General features: G+C 42.7%; 1 protein-coding gene across 1 annotated transcript in view; it reads right to left on the reverse strand.

Moving 5' to 3' along the window:
• Positions 1–13190, reverse strand: part of LOC309683434 (protein unc-13 homolog B-like) — a gene marked incomplete at its 5' end in the record, with an annotated part of 225302 nt that overhangs the window by 25458 nt on the left and 186654 nt on the right. Inside the window, 5 exons of the mRNA XM_082497718.1 lie at positions 1480–1568; positions 9364–9441; positions 10459–10536; positions 10674–10817; positions 11606–11702. Coding sequence (XP_082353844.1) covers positions 1480–1568; positions 9364–9441; positions 10459–10536; positions 10674–10817; positions 11606–11702 — 486 coding nt within the window. The remainder of the gene's footprint in view (positions 1–1479; positions 1569–9363; positions 9442–10458; positions 10537–10673; positions 10818–11605; positions 11703–13190) is intronic.

Below are 13190 nucleotides of genomic sequence, written 5' to 3' on the forward strand. Positions count from 1 at the left end.
CCTCTCTCAGCACAAAAGTGGCGAGGCTCTCTGGATGAGTGCTGCTTTCCCAGCAGGTGCAATTATCTCACAGAGATGAAGAAAAGTTAAGATCTGCAGTGTCAGGTGCACACAGTATTGTAGGAGCAATGGTTTACAGGCTCTGCACAGAATATTGTGGTTATCTGTTTTACCTCCCACATTTACATCCTTTAGAAGATCCTGCTTATACAGTAAACTACAGCCCTGCTTTTCATTCCCTATTACTCTTAAGGAATGAGTGAAACATCTGAACTGCCTGACTGGCTAAATCTCTTGCTGGCACATCTCTCTAAAACACTCCCTGGTATGTATGCTGATACTGAATAATCTCTTTAAATTATATTAGCAAATGTCAAGATTGTACCTTAATTGTCTTGCAGCAGTGACACCATGGATACAGGTCTCAGATAACAAAATTCACCCCCTAATTATGATTTCTCACTCATCCTCCATCTAATTATGAATCTTATTGATTCAATTCAGTTACAGTTTGAATCTCTCCATTTCTTGCTATAGCATCCAGTACTGGCAATGGGAACTCCTCACTTATCTCCCCACTTAGATTCTGTGTGCTGAAACTCAAACAGTCACTGACAAATCCCACCGTGATTTTTTGGTCATAAGTACAGCAAATCTGTAGACTGTAGGAGGTGAAGTTGGTACAATTTGATTTATTCCCCTCGCCCATGTTTCAGCTATACTCTAGTTCGTGCCTGCATCAATCTTGTTACAAAGCACATGAAATGAATGGGGTTAAACATGAGAAGTGGTTCCTTTAGAAGATCACTTGGGAACCCTGTATTTCTAGATTTTGGTTAATTGACGTCTTTTATGCTTCACTACAAAATTGTTATGAAGTCAAGCACATTTTTATCCTCAGGTAAATGGCAACATGATTTGCAGTAAAACTCAATTGCCATCAATTACTCTGGCAATACTTTAAAGAGCTCCTTCCTTGAAACATTAGAAAACACCATTCACTGCAGCATTAGAACAAGTCAATCTCAAATTCTAAACCTGTTTCCTTCTTATTCCAATATTCATTTAACAATCAGGAATCAGTCAGCTGTTTCATACATTTAGAGCAGAATGTTTCAACAAGAATGTTGCTTCATAAACGCTAACCTGGAAACTGCTTTCCGAGCAATAAAGGAGCAGGCAATTCTGTTACTGACAAGCACTACTTACAAAAAAAAAAAAAAAAATAGCCCTATGTAAGTCAAAGACATTTCCCGGTTGAGAGATCTCCATGTTACATTTCTAAGCAGAGCAATATAGAAAAGAGACTTTAAAAACATTTCTTACTTCTTTAGATCGTCTCAGTATTTGAAAGACCATGAATTTATGACAAAAAGAAAAATACAATGCAGTTGTTGCAAGTTTCTTTTCTTAACCTGACTGAACGAGATTAGACAAAAGAAAATAATGCTTCAAGGACAGGGACCTCGTTATACTCACCTGTTACCAAACACTGCACTCAGCTCATCCAAAACATTGTTCAGCTTCACCTGGAGCTCTTTGAGATGGTCACTTGCTTCTGCATCCAACTGTGGATGAAAGAAGAGAACTTAGCTTGCACCCAGAGGGCAGTCTGCTGTCCTTCACAGTGCTGCTCCTCACTGTTGAGGATACTCTTAATAAGTAGGTGAACTATCACCACTGGACTCTGCCAGCTAGGATGCTCTCCTCCACTGCCTGCTGCTGCTACAGAAGCTGTGAAATCATCAACAGATATTTGCCTAAACAGCAGCCAGTGGTTTCCCCAGGCTCCAATACCCTTCCTGATATTTGCAAAGTTGAGAAAGAAAGTGAATGTGAACTCCCTACGGCCAACAGAGTAAGCACGCTGAGAAATCATCAAGCACTGTGCATTACCTTGGGCTCACTCACGGGTCATTTCACCCCTCCAAGTCTAGAAGGAGACAGGGCTTTTCAGAGTGGATGTTATTTATTTGTGCATTTCTCCATGCGTGATCTTGAAAGATGCTATTTCACCTTCCACCCTGCTGTCAGTATTCAGAGTGAAGACTGACCCAGCCACTGCTCTCAGATGACTGGACCCCAGCTATTTTGAAAGTCTGGCCACAGTAGCATGGCAGGAGCTGCTGTGCACTGATCACTTTCAGAAAGCATAATCTCAGCTATGGGTATTCAGCACAAGCAGCTCTACACTCTCATGTGGAGCCATATAGCTTTTTGTTTACAATTGTTCAGGGGAGACTTCACAAAACAAAAAAAGTGCCCCAAGCACTACATGGATGCTGCTGACAGCTTGGCACATTCTGTAAGAAAGTGCTTGCTCTGTTATTATCAGCCCCAAACCACCTGTTTTAACACACAACAGTGCCCTGTATTCCAGCTGCAGTCATCCCTCCAGCCTCGAAAGAGCCACTTCTGAGCAACCTATCTGTGTGTACACATAACAATGCATGTTGAATGCTTTGGGATCATTTGCTTTGAAAAAGTGACTTGTAAAACAGATTTGCCTTTGTTTGGAGGGAGGCAAGCTGCTTGTAAACCAAAAACCTTCCAGAAATATTTTCATTTGGCATTCAGAGCTTCTGCCCTTATCTCTAAGGCAGAGTATCTATTTACAAATGTAATGAGCCAGATGCCAGTACAGTGGTTAAAAATCAGTTTAGATTTTTACGGTATATCCATACATGCACCTATACAGGATCTGAACGTGACAGGAGTTCCCACTTCTATATACAGTGCTGAAGCCCTCTTCATATTCCTCAGCATCTGTCAGAGAAAGCCAAGCCTCAGGGGATTTGGAATCTGATCCGTTCATTCTCCTGTTGTAAGTTGGCATGGAAAACTGACTCTATTAGGCATTTGAACGTGTGCTAATGAAACTCCTGGATCAGAATTTTAAAAATAATTAAAAAAAAAAAAACAAGCAAATTATGATTACTTAAGCCTTATAACTTTAGGCATTGCTAGCTCTGATTATTTTTCCTTTATTAAAGTGAATTTGTATTCTGTTACTTTTATAACTCCCTCGCTCTATGAAGGCAAAAGGAAGCTAATATGCCAATCAGCAGTCATTCTAGCCAAGCTTGTAGGTAACAAAACAAAACCAGCATCTGTTGGTGAGGGTTTGTCTTCCCCTACATTAATCCTTCCTTTCTCCTACTCTGTAAAGGGGCAACGAGTCACAAGCTGACTGGTTTGCTATCTACAATTAATGGCACTGAACAGTCCTCCGATTTTAGCCATTTCTGGTAGATTTGAGGCAGGACCAGTTCATGATTCATCAACACGTGCCAAGTAACCGCTTTTCCAGATTAAAAAAAAAAAGCCAGAAGAATTTGGCCCAAGACACCTATTCCTCACTATTTACTTCTACTTCTTTCTAAGCTACCAGATGCAGGGTCTAGAGGATGTCTGAGGTCAGGATCAACAACTTACTGCCCTGGTTCATGAACCATGCAATCAATGACTTGTTTTACTGTGAGGTGACGTGGAGAGCTCACCAACTATCTCTAAGCTTCTCCTTGCTATTGTACCTGTTGACTGCAAATGGATCTCAGGAGCAGAAGAAAGGCTGATTGCCAACCCTGTACTGCAAGAAGGGACAGCTAGAGCAATGTTTTGCCAAGGGGATAAGCTCCATTATCTGTGGCCCCTCTTTCCTGCACAATAGCAGCTCACAGCTTTCTGGGTGCAATCGGCAAGACAGCTGCCCGGATTTAACTCTGAGGTGCCTAGCCTCACACACTGGAATAAAAGCCCTGGTGGTAAGCATTCTGGTTCAGTATTGTCCTACTTTGAGGTAAAACAGAACCAGTTTTCTTCAGTAACTTCGCTTCTTAGCTAGGCCTCTCTAATAATTCATATGAGGAATGGCTGAGGAACTTGGGTCTCTTTAGTCTAGAGAAAAGAAGAATGAGGGGGGAACTTATTAATGCTTTCAAATACTTAAAGGGAGGATGCCAGAGGGATGGGAGGAGTCTTTTTTCAGTGGTGCCCATTGATAGGACGAGGGGTAATGGGCACAAGCTTGAACATAGGAAGTTCCATCTTAACATGAGGAGGAACTTCTTCCCTTTGAGGGTAGTGGAGCACTGGCACAGGCTGCCCAGAGAGGTGGTGGAGTCTCCCACTCTGGAGACATTCAAAACCCGCCTGGACGCCATCCTGTGCAACTGCTGTAGGTGACCCTGCTCTGGCAGGGGGGTTGGACTGGGTGATCTCCAGAGGTCCCTTCCAACCCTGACTATTCTGTGATTCTGTGATTACTGAAATTAACAGCATATTTTGCAGATGGTGTTCATTCTTTCAGATTTTCTGTCTTTCATTGCTCTCACCAATGTTTATAGCTGATGCCCAGGCATGGTATGCAGAGAGGCTCCTGCTTATACTTATTGCTATAACCCCCAAGGCCAACCGACTTTGTTATTTGCCCCGTTGGAGGGTCAGAAGCGGAAAAGCATAGTGGGGTCCCACCTGCAGGGAGGAGCGGACAGGACAGGTGACCCAAAACTGACCAACAGGGTATTCCATCCCATCTGCCTCACGCTCAGTATAAAAGCTGAGGGATCAAAGGGTCAGCGCTCTTCCTTCAATGGCCGACGTCTGAGGAGGACTCTGTCCATCTGCCTGTGATCCTGATCCTGAATGCAGACCCAGAATCCAGTTCCCATCCGTCACTGAGTCCAGCCTGGGCTGCCCCAGTGCCAGCCGGTGACGTGATTGTCATCTCGGGAGCTTGATACGGTTTTGTATACATTTAATTATTTATTTTTATTTTATGATTAATATTTCATTAAAGTAGTTTAGTTCCTTCTAAACTCATAAGTCTCTCTTTCCTCCTCTGCCTCTCTCTTTGAAGAGGGGTAGAGGGGAGCATCTGTCGGTCCCGTCTGGGGTCCCCCAGGTCCCCAGTACCCGATTTGGCCTAAACCATGACAAGTATCCATCAAGTCCTCTGTCACCCTAGAAAGGCTGTTGTCTTCTGAGCAACTGCTACTGTGGAAGGAGTCGTCCACATAATATAATACTGATGGTTGGTGCTTGGGCATTGACATGCTTTGGCTTGAAAGCAAATTTTGGGGAATTACCTCAATGTGACTGAAGTCCATTAGGAAGGTGCCAGCAGGTGTGTACTACTGTTTCACATATATAAGTTACACACCAGTTACAGAGTCTCTGTAGCATGCAGTATAACTGCAAGCTGTTCCTTGCCAATACGGTGAAGCACTGATAACTGCGCTCAAATGAAAGTGTGCGTTTTGATGTTCCTGCTCAGCCAATAACTGTAAGCACATCAGCTATTACTGATAGCAGGAAATATTACTTGGACTGCATGATAAATCTGGCTGGTAAAGTGAAGCAGAAAGCAGGATTAGGCAGCTGGGTCACTGCCATATGTCACGTCCAGACCATTTCTATCGGAAGCTGGAGCTCAGCAGGCTTATGATCTCCATTCTGTGGGTGTATCAGAGATGATTCAGAGGAAGAAGGCTAATGAAAAGTTCTCTATGCAAAACATGGGACAGTACCCACAGCAAGGTAGCTTCTGATCTCTGAGCAAATGCTCCAATTCCAGTGGAAATAGTGGCTGGCACGGCCATCGTTCTGTGTTTGAGACTAAATGTGCAATACATAAAACTCAGATGCATGCGAAGAGGGAAGAGGTAATCCTATATATACATTTCAGGGAAGAAAGCACAGCCCTGTTATTTCCTGCAGAGAATCCAGGTCTCAAATTCTCATCCAAGCACATTCAGGGCTGGAACCTCAAGTTCTCTGCTGATCTGAATGGTGGCATTTACAGCATAGTGCTATGAATTTCAATTTAGGTTGATCTTCTCTTGCTTCTCTCATGGATGAAATAGAACCCATTAGTCTAAGAATTTGCTGCGATGGGCTTCAAAGTTTTCCACGAGTTGTCATTAGTTCTTTGTTGGCTTCTACACACAGTGGTGAAGCATGAGTAACCAAAACTGGAAGGCTCCTCTGTAGCTGGAGAGACATAGCTCTTGCCTTCTAGAAGGTTGAAGATGTTGAACAATTCAAATCTGCTGAATCCAAACAGCTGCCAGCTTCTCAAATACTAGGGTGGCTTTAGTGATGGCACATGGGATGCTAAACAGGAGCAATCAGTAGACACCACAAATCCTTTGAGAACATTGCTACCAAGTCTTGGCCGTTTCTAAGTTTTCTGCAATTTGTTATTCAGGTGGCTAACTTAGGATTTAAAATGTGGGCTAACCCTGGCTGAGCATTAAGAGGAGAGTTTCCTGAAGCATTAATTGTACAGATTAGCTTGAAACCGAAGGCATGAAAATTGTATGATGACAATCTGCTGCTACTCAGCAGCTAATTCTTTGGGTTCCCTAGGCAATGCTTGTCTCTGATAGGAACTCCACATGCCTGATTTTGAAAAAAAAAAAAAAAAAAAAAAAAAAAAAAAAGTGCAGAAATGTTTTAAACTATGCTTCCACAACACATCTAGGCTTCAGCAGTGGTCAATGCAGTATAGCACCTTTGATTTCAGTGCCATGAGTACATAACCCAGGAAAAGCTAAGCAAAATACTGGGCTGCAGAAAGCCATCTCTCTCAAGCAAAACGAGAAAGGCTTATTCTGGTGTGAGGGACAGTGCACAGAGCAGGCTGAAGTCTGCAGGAAAACTGCAGAGGTGGGTAGAAAATGCAGGTCACATTAGGTTTTATTAGACAATATACGAATAATTAAATGGGGCCAAGTTCAGGCAAACACTAGCAATGAACCTACGTAGCCCACTTTAGCACAGAGCTAAATTACAATCTCCATTCTGTGTGTGTACTGGAGATGATTCAAAGGAATCAAAGGTTTCAAAAGGTATTCATGTCCAGGATTCGCCCCTCGATTCCACTGTTCATTATGCTTTTAATGCTACTTGCCACTCCATAAACGCTGTCTTTCCAAAACACGCTTCAGGAATGTCTGAGAATGTTATTGAGCCACAGTGAAACTGTTTTGATCCCATGAGATCAGCATGGCTCAAAAGGAAAATAAAAGTATTAATCATAAATCCTAAAAATCATTTAAGATACTACTTTCTGTGTGCATGCCTGTGTATATATATGCCTTGAGTTTTCAAGCACAGACCCAAGAAAATCCCTCCACACAGAGCTCTCTAAAGCTCTGCTGCTGTCCCTATTGTTTCAGACTAGTAATGTTCACAGACCACATGATGTCAAACATTAAGCCCATGATGTTGGGCAATTTTTGCCCTGTTTTGTGCATTCTGAGTACTACAGTTGGAAAAAGAGTAAGAAAACTGGGGGCTAAGGTACCATTCCTCATTTGAGGGAAAGAAAAGTAAAGGAAGGCACTATATCGAGGAGCCTGATCTCAAGAAATAGTACTGGGCAAGCACTTCTCTTCCATGTTGTGCCATTACATTGCAGGGTGACTACGGGTGAGTCCTGTCCCTTCATTTCCCTTGCTGCAAAAGGGAGTAAGTGAACAGTTCAAAATGACCAGGACATACTGCTATGCTACTTTCTTATTCCCACAAGGAAGCAGTTCCTTTTTGGGTAGAGAAGTGAGGACAATGCTTACATTTGTGCAGGCTACTGTGTGATGTATAGATGAATATAAATCAAATCTGTCACAGAAAGTAAGAACTGCCCTCACTGAAGGAGAGGATAAAACCCAGAGATGCACTTCCAGCAGCATGTTTGTCTACATGTTCTATTTTCAAAGCTGTTGTCTCACCAATTGTTGCTCACTGGTCAGGTTCAACCTACATCAGAAAAAGGACTACTCAAACTAGGACAAGACCTTGTTTACTCTAGCAAGAAAGACGACCTGGCAGGTTTCAAGTCAAGAATCAAAGTATTACATAGTCACCAAGGGGGAAACCCCTGGGGATAGCAAATAATGCAGGCACCTAACACAACACAATTTCTTTCTGGTGACCAGTGGCAGGCTAATGAAGTGGAAAAGCAGTATTTAAAAAGAACAGAAAAAAAAAAAAAAACAGCTTCCTAGCATGTTTGCCTGGTTTCTTCCTGTGTGTTTTATTGCTCACAGTCTGGGTTCCTCTTTCTTTTTTTTTCTTTTGATTCCACAGTGCAGAGGAAAGAATGGATTCATCACCTCTGTTTTACCTTACCTATACCTCCTAAGGCAGGTTTTAAAGGGCAGAATGCAGAAAAGAGGTCTAGGGTAGGAAAAGTAGCTGCCAGTCTTAATAAACACTTTTTTTTAATCCCCCTATTTAACACACTATCAGGTGGCATTTTCAATTTGAAATATAGGGAAACTCTACTTAATGGCCACTGCTATGGAAAAAAGTAGCAAATTGATTCCTTAAGGGAAATTAAAGGCATACAGATTAAAACTTTATAAATTACTTCACAAACATTTCATCGCAAGCTTATTTTTTCCTGAAAAATGAGCATTCAGCTACCATTGCTATTACAGCTGGGACCATATAATTCAAGTTCTTGATGTAGGGCTCAGAAATTAGGATTGCGATCACACATGAAAGAATGACAGCAGCTTTCCTTGACTTGTGGGGTGAATCTATTTGTTGAGATTTTTGCCACTTCATAGAATTCTGCCACTGAACACAAGAAATATTTGAAACAGCAATACAGGCAAAACTGAGCTGCCCATCAGCAAAGCTGACTTTCCCCTTGGCATACAGGTCATAGCACAGGTTCTACCACAACACAACCATATGCACTTAGGTTTTGAAAATAATTTTTTCCTAACATCAGCAGCAGCAGCCTTTTCTTCATCTTCACGAATCTTGAAAAGCAATGAAAAAAAAAGAGGGAAAACACAGATATATAGATTATATCAGAACAGACATGGTGATATGGTGGAGGAAAATTTCTGTAAAAATGCCCATCTCAGAACAAAGAACAAAACCCAAGATATTTCTATTCATGGACACATTGAGTATCCAACCAAGCATGAGTACAGAACTTTTATTTGCATGTCTACAATATATTAAATATTGGACATTTAATGCCAAAGGTACTGTCCCACATTTATATGCCACATAAAATGACTTGATGTCAACAGTTCTCAGACCTATCTGTGTGTCTTCAGAGCTGTGAAACCACCAGAAATACCCACATCCAGCCCACATGAGCACAGTACATATCCTTCTCTCTCCTCCTCCACCCTATTCTGAGCCTCGAAACATTTGCTCCTGTATCTTATGATAAATTCTGTTGAAAAGTCAAGGCACGGCTGTCCCCTTACACTTCTTATAGTGCCAGGTGTCAGGGGGCTCTCCTTATGACTGCAGTCTGCAAGTACCGATATGATGCAAATAACCTAGTAACAGTGCAGTAGAAATAAGTAATACTCAGTCTCTTAGTGCTCTTACCTCTTTACCACCCATGGCTTCAAACATCTTCTCCAGCTGCACCCTCAGCTGTTGGATGTTATTCATCAGGATGCAGGGCTGAAGGGACAAAAGCAGGTGCCTGTTACTGCTCAGGATGTCAACACATTTTCACCAGTGATACAGTCTGTGCCTCAACACCCTTCCCCAAACACCACCAGATCTGAGAGTCCAATAGGAGGTAAAGCATGCACAGATTTTGGCACTCAAACCTAAAAAAGACAAGTCATTTTTTTCTCCAGCTTGAAAAGGGATGGCCAGTTCCAGACACCCCAGATCTGGGAGATCTCTGGTGTTGTATTTTCCTCCTCAGCTTATCACAGAGAACGAACTGACAAGAAATCAGCTGGGACAAGGTCAAACTCTCTGCAGGTCCTGCCATGCCTGGCAAGAATCCAAGCTATGTCACCTTCAACCTCTTAATGCTGCAATGTGCCTCCCAGACCAGAATTCCAATGCTGCGAATGGTGTACCTCCCAGACAAGAAGGGGCACTGCTAGCCAAAGCTACATTCAGAGACACATCTGGGTCCTGCCAGGCCAAGCCTGCGACCAACAGTCAAGGGCAGTCTGAGCAACAACTCTTCTCTCTGCAGTTACAGCCCCAGTACAGGTGTGGGAGATAGCAAAACCACCATGGGACGGACCCAGCATTCAAAAATGTAAGGCCCTGTTTTATTTAATGCACAGAATTTTACTGAATTCAGGATTAAACAGCAAGGTAATTAGACGGAGACAACAGTAAACCAGGAGTGCTGCTAAGTACCAGATCTACACAACAAACTATGCCCATTTTTTTTTTTTTTAATCACCTCTGTGACATACAACCCAGACAGACAAAGTAGAAGTTAATTTCAAGGGGACTTGACAGCCTTCAAGCCCTGCAGATCATCTTCAGGGCCTAGTTTTATTTTATGGCCAAGCCAGAAATCAATCTGCAAAAGCATACAAATGATGATAAAACCAATATTGAAAGTATTTACACCACCAATACAGTCAGTTGTAATGTGAGAAACTTGGTTTCATGAGGACAATTATGTGAATCTTCAGGGCAAAAGAGAAGCTTAGCATGACTCACCAGTTTCTCCTTGGAACAGTAGGACTGAAAACTCTTGGAGATGATGTCAGCATACTGCATCAGCACTTTCCCAATAGTCTGTGAAGACAAGACGTGACTGTTACTCATCCTCTATCACTGCAGAACTCCCAGAAATAAAACAAAAAAAAAAAAAACATCATACGGTTTTACATCCCACTAAGGGAAGATAAACAGCTGGACGTTGAGCGTATTACCTTAGCAAACCTCCTATTATAATGAGCAACAATGACAGGGTCTGGGCATTCCAGCTTCTTAATGATCTCAAAGCTCTGATTGAGCTGGGTGAAGACATCCACCACTGAGCAAGAGAACAGAGCATGCTCGGACGTTTGCTGGAACTAAAAGAGAAGTACAAAGAGTCATTCTCAAAAGATCTGAAATACACCTATTTCTTGGGGGTCTCCGTCACCTGCCATATTGGAGGCAGGACAACTTTACCAAAAACTACATCTTCCTCAGAATTAATCAAAAGGTCTCCAAAAGGCCTATAGGAGCTAAATCGCCAATTCTGTCGGGTTATAAGTTTACTGTCCTTCACCAACTATAACATGACAAGGACCACGGAAATGTAGCATGATGCTGAGACCTTTAATTAAATGCGTGGCTTGCCTGTCAGTTAACGAGGCAAGAAGGAGAGTGAAGAACTTTTTTTCTTAAAATTTAGAAATGAAAGAGAATGCTTACATTAGCATCACAGACTATAGCACCAACAGTCACTGAACAAATGGGAAGGTTCTTGGACTCCATCGGGAATACTCATCAAATTAAGAATAAGTTTGTCACTGGATTAAGGTCACATTCTCACTGTATGACTAAGTACATGCGAAGTGCCTTGTATTTCAATTACCTCTCAAAAACACAGAGAAATCGGAGAGCACCAAGCCACTGGCTGACAGATTAACAGCAGAACAGAACAGACATAAATGAATAATATGTACCTTGCTATTAAAAAGCTCTCTGTGACATGTAGAGAAAGGTCCTAAAATAAACGAGTTTCCCAGTTGTTAAGCAAGCAAAAAAGGCTGCATCCTTCATTTGTATGACAGCTGAATTTACAGTGGTGTTGTGTGGTTCTGGGCATGGAAGGATGTAGCACCAAGTCCTCCACTCAAAGTAACCTACATACCCCATCTTTTTTATCTCTCTCCAGAGCACCATGCAGGAACTCTAAAGAAACATCTTCATTTTCATCCAGCCACTGCATCACAAACTGCTCAAACCACCTGCAGGAGGGACAGCAAAGACAGTAAGTTACAGCAAGTAACAGAGCACCCCAACAAGACTCAGATACTGCTGCTGTTTTAGCCAGTCTTGTGAAAGCTTGCCACTCTCAGATGTCTGAATGCTCTTATCTGCATGTGCGGCCAAAGTTCCCCAAAAATACTCCTACCTGTACACAAGCTATCAGTAAGCAGAGGCTGTACCATCACTTGGGCTGGACAAGCAGAACACAGTGCAGCCCAGCCTCTGCAGATTGTTGGTCCTGTGCTGGTTTTGTCCTTCTCTCCCATCTTTTCTCTTTCTTCATACCTTCCCCTTTTTTCCCCCTTGAGCACCACCTTTAACTTTGCATCATTTCAGAGCACTTTGTCTTTTCTTCCCCTTTCACCCATGTGCCAGACAGGACAAGGGAGACCTCCAGTACCACTACCTCTGCATGCTAAGAGAGACAGCACACTGTCCTGCTGCCCACTTGGGTCTACCATCTTTCATGTGAGAGCTGCAAGTGAATATAAAGGGAGGAAAATAAGTGCCTGTTTTCCAGGGCCCTTCAGCTACTTTATCTGCAGATATAGACATATTTCTGGAGTGCCAGGAGGAAGAATCAAGGCTAGAAGTTTCCTCATTTTAATGCTGCTCTTCCTTTCCCCAAACCCTCTCTCAAACACTCTCCCATTTCTGTGGGCTGCTGATCTCACTGTGAAGATGCTTGAGGAAGATCAACTTCTGGTGATAGCACAGCACATCTGCTAGGGCTCGCAGGAGGCTGGCCAGCCCTGTAAGCAGCTCTTCATTGTTTTCTTTTAAAGAAGCGCAAGCTCAGTTCATGTTGAGTGTTGGACCATCAGCCTTGGAGCACGGTCAAGTCCCCAAACCAGGCAGGTCCTAGAAGCAGGACACCAAAGTTTGTCTCTGTTCTTTCTTCTCACTTAGGAGGATAAGCTAAACGGTAGAGTCAAATCCAAGAAGCTGTTGCAACAGCCACTGCTGTATCTCAGGGACATGCCTTACGTGAGATGGTGTCTGGAGCTGTTTCCTGCGCTGAACAAAAGGCTTCTTACACAGCCCCACCTTGGCCAAATAGGCAAGGTGAGAAGCAGCTTCAGTGATGGGATCCTACAGCTGGTCATCCTTTGTTCTCTGCTCTGTGGGACATATCCACATAGTACAAAAGGGGGGGTGGGGTGGGGTGGGTGTCCATGTTTAAGCAACAACACAACACTTACAGCTTTATTTAAATGTCTGTCTAGGATTTGTTGTGTGTGAGTGCCAACATACTGCAGCTGAAGCAAATAAATTTCAAATATTACTAAGCAACATTCACAAATAAAGGAAAAAAGTATCCATGTGTGATTTCAGTCCATACAAAAGAATATTATATGAGCTTCTCAGAGTACAGCCTCCTCTAAATAGGCAGCTGTGTTCATAGAGATTGTGCTAATTATGGGCTGAGTTTGCAAAGAACATGAAAGCATGTGCCAGACATGAGA

This window comes from Vanellus vanellus, assembly GCF_965231255.1.
Source record: "Vanellus vanellus genome assembly, chromosome: Z".
NCBI classification, from domain to species: domain Eukaryota; kingdom Metazoa; phylum Chordata; class Aves; order Charadriiformes; family Charadriidae; genus Vanellus; species Vanellus vanellus.